The sequence below is a fragment of the Octodon degus genome, unplaced genomic scaffold (assembly GCF_000260255.1).
Source record: "Octodon degus isolate 3935 unplaced genomic scaffold, OctDeg1.0 scaffold00018, whole genome shotgun sequence".
NCBI classification, from domain to species: Eukaryota; Metazoa; Chordata; class Mammalia; order Rodentia; family Octodontidae; genus Octodon; species Octodon degus.
The window spans coordinates 20,596,166-20,599,644 of NW_004524594.1; the positions used below are offsets into that span (position 1 = coordinate 20,596,166).

The 3,479-nt window shown below is 48.1% G+C and overlaps 1 protein-coding gene across 3 annotated transcripts in view; it reads left to right on the top strand.

Annotated features, from left to right (window-relative positions):
• Chka (choline kinase alpha) overlaps positions 1-3,479 on the top strand; it is a 57,592-nt gene that overhangs the window by 49,062 nt on the left and 5,051 nt on the right. For 2 of the 3 annotated variants that reach the window (XM_004627130.3, XM_004627131.3), the window contains 2 exons: positions 1,615-1,721; positions 2,873-2,954. In XM_004627130.3, the coding sequence (XP_004627187.1) occupies positions 1,615-1,721; positions 2,873-2,954 (189 nt within the window). Of the gene's footprint in view, positions 1-1,614; positions 1,722-2,872; positions 2,955-3,479 lie in introns of those variants that run through there. The other variant, XR_002820261.1, reaches the window with a different exon arrangement.

Consider the following 3,479-nt stretch of genomic DNA (forward strand, 5'->3'; position numbering starts at 1 on the left):
AAAACTTTTTAAATTAACCCTTTTGCTAGTTAACCCTTTTGCTAAGTTTAAAAAAAAATTTTTTTCCGTGTTGAATGTGGATTCACCTATGACTCTTGAGTTCTTTTTTAATCCCTGTGCCAGAGATTTGGCCTTCTTTGTAGTCCCTCCAGCTTTTCCCAAAGGCCCAGCCACCGCTCTGCTTTCTGGTTCATTTTGGGTCATTGACCTTCCTCTATTCATTTCACACTGTGTGAAGAGAGGAGAACCTGGGCACTGTGATTTAGTAGCTGGCGGGAAATGCCTTTGGCGTGAGCAGTTCCCTTCCTGTCCTCTGGTACCAGAGGCTGATGATTGTATGGATGTTCGGTTTCTTGTGCGAATTCACTTGGCAATTGCTAAGACTTTGGGAGGAGGGAGTGTGGGTGTGTGCCAGGTACCCCTCTTAGCATGGGGGAGGGGCAGCTTGGCTGCCTGGAGGTCCCCACTGCACCACAGCGGTTGGGGGTGAGGACAGCAGTCGCAGCTGGGTTCCTGCCTGGATGAGAAATCTTCAGGGCTGGCTGTTCCACATGAGGGCTAAGATTTGCAACACCTCTCTTGTGGCCACATTTTACAGCTAATTGAGATGAACTGGAACATGTTGAAAACAAGGAGCCATGATTCCATGAAATGGAAGGGTGGCAAAGATGGGGCTGCTCAGCCTGGGGAAGAGCACCGCTGCAGTGTTTGGGTATTTGAGTTAGGGCCAGTGGGAGAGAAATGCTAAGCGAGGAATGCTGAAACAGAGCTCAGAACTGTCAGCCTTGGGAGGGAAGAGTGCTCCACAGAGCAGGTTCCGTTTCAGTGAAAGAGCTTTATGACCTCCTGTAGGGCAACGTGTAAATTTTAGGAACTTCCCTTCTCATTTTGAGTTTCTGAAAAGCTCTACAGATGGGTGTGGGGCTTTCTTTATCAGATAACCTTTATGTATCTGTTGAAGTGATCTTGTGTTTTTCTTTAGTCTGTTTTGAAATATTTTCAAATGCGTTAACCATTCTTGAGTTCTGAGATAAACTAAATGAACTGTATTATTTTGTGCCACTTGAGTAGAAATGTAGGCTATTGTTTTCACTCTAAATCTAAGTGTAACTTTGCCAATCTGCCAGCATGTGTAAATAATCATGTCATCTCAAGGTGGGAAGGCACTATGCCTGGTATAGTCAGTGTTCACTGAGGAAGTGTCTGTGGTGAGCACCAGGCCGCTCTGGAGCCCTGACACTGCATGTTTGTGGCAGCCCTGTGTGGAATGGTGGCCAGTGTGGCAAAAAGTTTGTTGTCAGCCTGTCCTGCTTAGAGATCAGACAGTGAAAAAAATGTGTAAATTTGAATAAGGAAAACAATGATCATACCCTAGTGACATCCTCCAGAAACACTGGTGGAAGCAAGCATGCCACACCAAGTCCAGTAGGGCTTCTACTGGGACCCAAGCTAGTGGGCAGCGGCCAAGGTTTAGCTCTGGCTCACAGCGCAGGACTCACCACAGGCTTTCCCACAGGATCTAGTCAGTCACACGATGTGCATGCCTTGTGGCAGCTATTGTTAATGTGTGCTCTAAATCATCATAGAACCTAACACAGTTGCTTCTTTTTTAAGCTCCATTTTATTTCCAGTTACTTGACTACATTCCAAAATGAGTTTGGAAACCTCAGTAGTGAAGAAAAATCCACAATAGAAGAAGAAATGTTGCTTGAAGTCAATAGGTAATTGTTTTCCTTTTTCAATTTATAAGAATAGCATACTGCCTTATGAACTATTTTGACTTCTTCCTCAGTAGCTCTCACAGCAGGGGCCTAAAACATCAGATTTTGTGAAGTTCCAAGTCACAGTTTATTCATGCTTCTCTTTAGTGGGATCCTATTTTGTTGGGGTGCCTTGTGACAGTTTGTGAACCTTTGGGCCACCTTTTCTGCTCCCCATCACAAGTTGTCTCTTCAAGGTCCTCAGAGTGCTCGCCCTTCTCGCCGAGCCTGCTGCCCCCAGCCTGCCCCAGGCTCCAGTGGCGCAGAGTGTTCCCCTCTTTCTTGGACAGGTGGAAATGGAAAGCACACTGGTAGAGAACCCCTCCTTTATCTTGAATGGGTGGAAATAACATACTGGTAGAGAACCCCACAGAAAGGGCAGTGCTGAGGGACTAGGTGGATCACAGTAGACCACCACAACCCAGAGGTGGACTAGCAGGGATGCTAGAGCAGAGCCTCACCCAAGGGATTGCTTGAAGAGGAACATGGACTCCCAGTATGTGTGTGTGTGTGGGGGGGTAGAGATGGTGACGGGGCTCATGTGCTCCTTTTTGTGTGAGGTGAGGATGGGATTTGAGAGGTCTCCTACTCAGGATGGTCTCCTTGGAACATCCTGCAAAAGACAGTGGTTTGGGCTGGTGAGATAGCTCAGTAGTCTAAAGCACCTGCTTAGGCAAGCACACAGGGACTGTGGTTCAATCCCTGGCACCACATGCTGTGCCAGCCCTGCCCCCAGGGTGGGCTGAGCTGGCCACAAAAAAAGAGAAAAGGCAGTGGTTTTCACAGGCTGTTGCTTGGCTACTGTGGCTGTGCACTCACACTTGCAGCAAAGGTTGATTCCTTGTCTCTCAGCACGGCCACTGCGAGTCCTCCTGTGTCCTGAGAATGTCACTGTGTGTGGCTTGCCATTGTACTCACACCTGTAAGTGTACTTGCCTCTGGCCAGAGGTCAGAAGGAGCCAGGAATGGCCTTCCTCCGATCTCAGTCCCTTTAGAGCCCATGGAGCTTGCTCCAGAGGTGACTTCTCAGTTACAGTGGCCTGTGTAAAGCCATTGTGTGTCTGTGGCTGACACTGTACAGCTCCAATGTGTTTCTCATTTTGTAATTGCAGATTTGCCCTTGCTTCGCATTTCTTCTGGGGACTCTGGTCCATTGTACAGGCCAAGATTTCATCCATTGAATTCGGGTACATGGTATGTTTGGGGACCATTCTCTTCTACTTTCAGGAGTTGAAGGCTACAGTGTGTGGCAGTGCTTGGCAGCAGCTGGCAGTTTCTTACAGAGGGTTACCTGCTCCCCCCAAGTCCTAGATGTGGTAACCTGCCTACACCAGGACAGCATGGCTCTTTGGGCCCCTCTCACTGATGCTGTGGTCGCCTGTGGAGGTCGCCTCATTTTCAGGCTCCTCAGAAATGCTAGGCAGACCTGCAGCCTGAGGCATGGAGAGATCTGGATCCAGAAAGCCCATCCTTGAGTGTGGCCCTTTCTGGCCTAGGGACAGTAAAAAACTTTGTAGGTGGTACATCCTTGTGAAACAGGGCACTTTACCACTGTGGACACTCTGTACCTGGCTTGGAGTTGGGAGCTGTTTTTTTTTTTTTTTTTTTTTTTTTTGTGGAACCAGGGATTGAACTAAGGCCCTTGGACTTGCCAGGGAAGTGCTTATTCTACTAAGCCATCTCACCGGCCCCGGGAGCTGGTATTTTTTTACTTCTTTT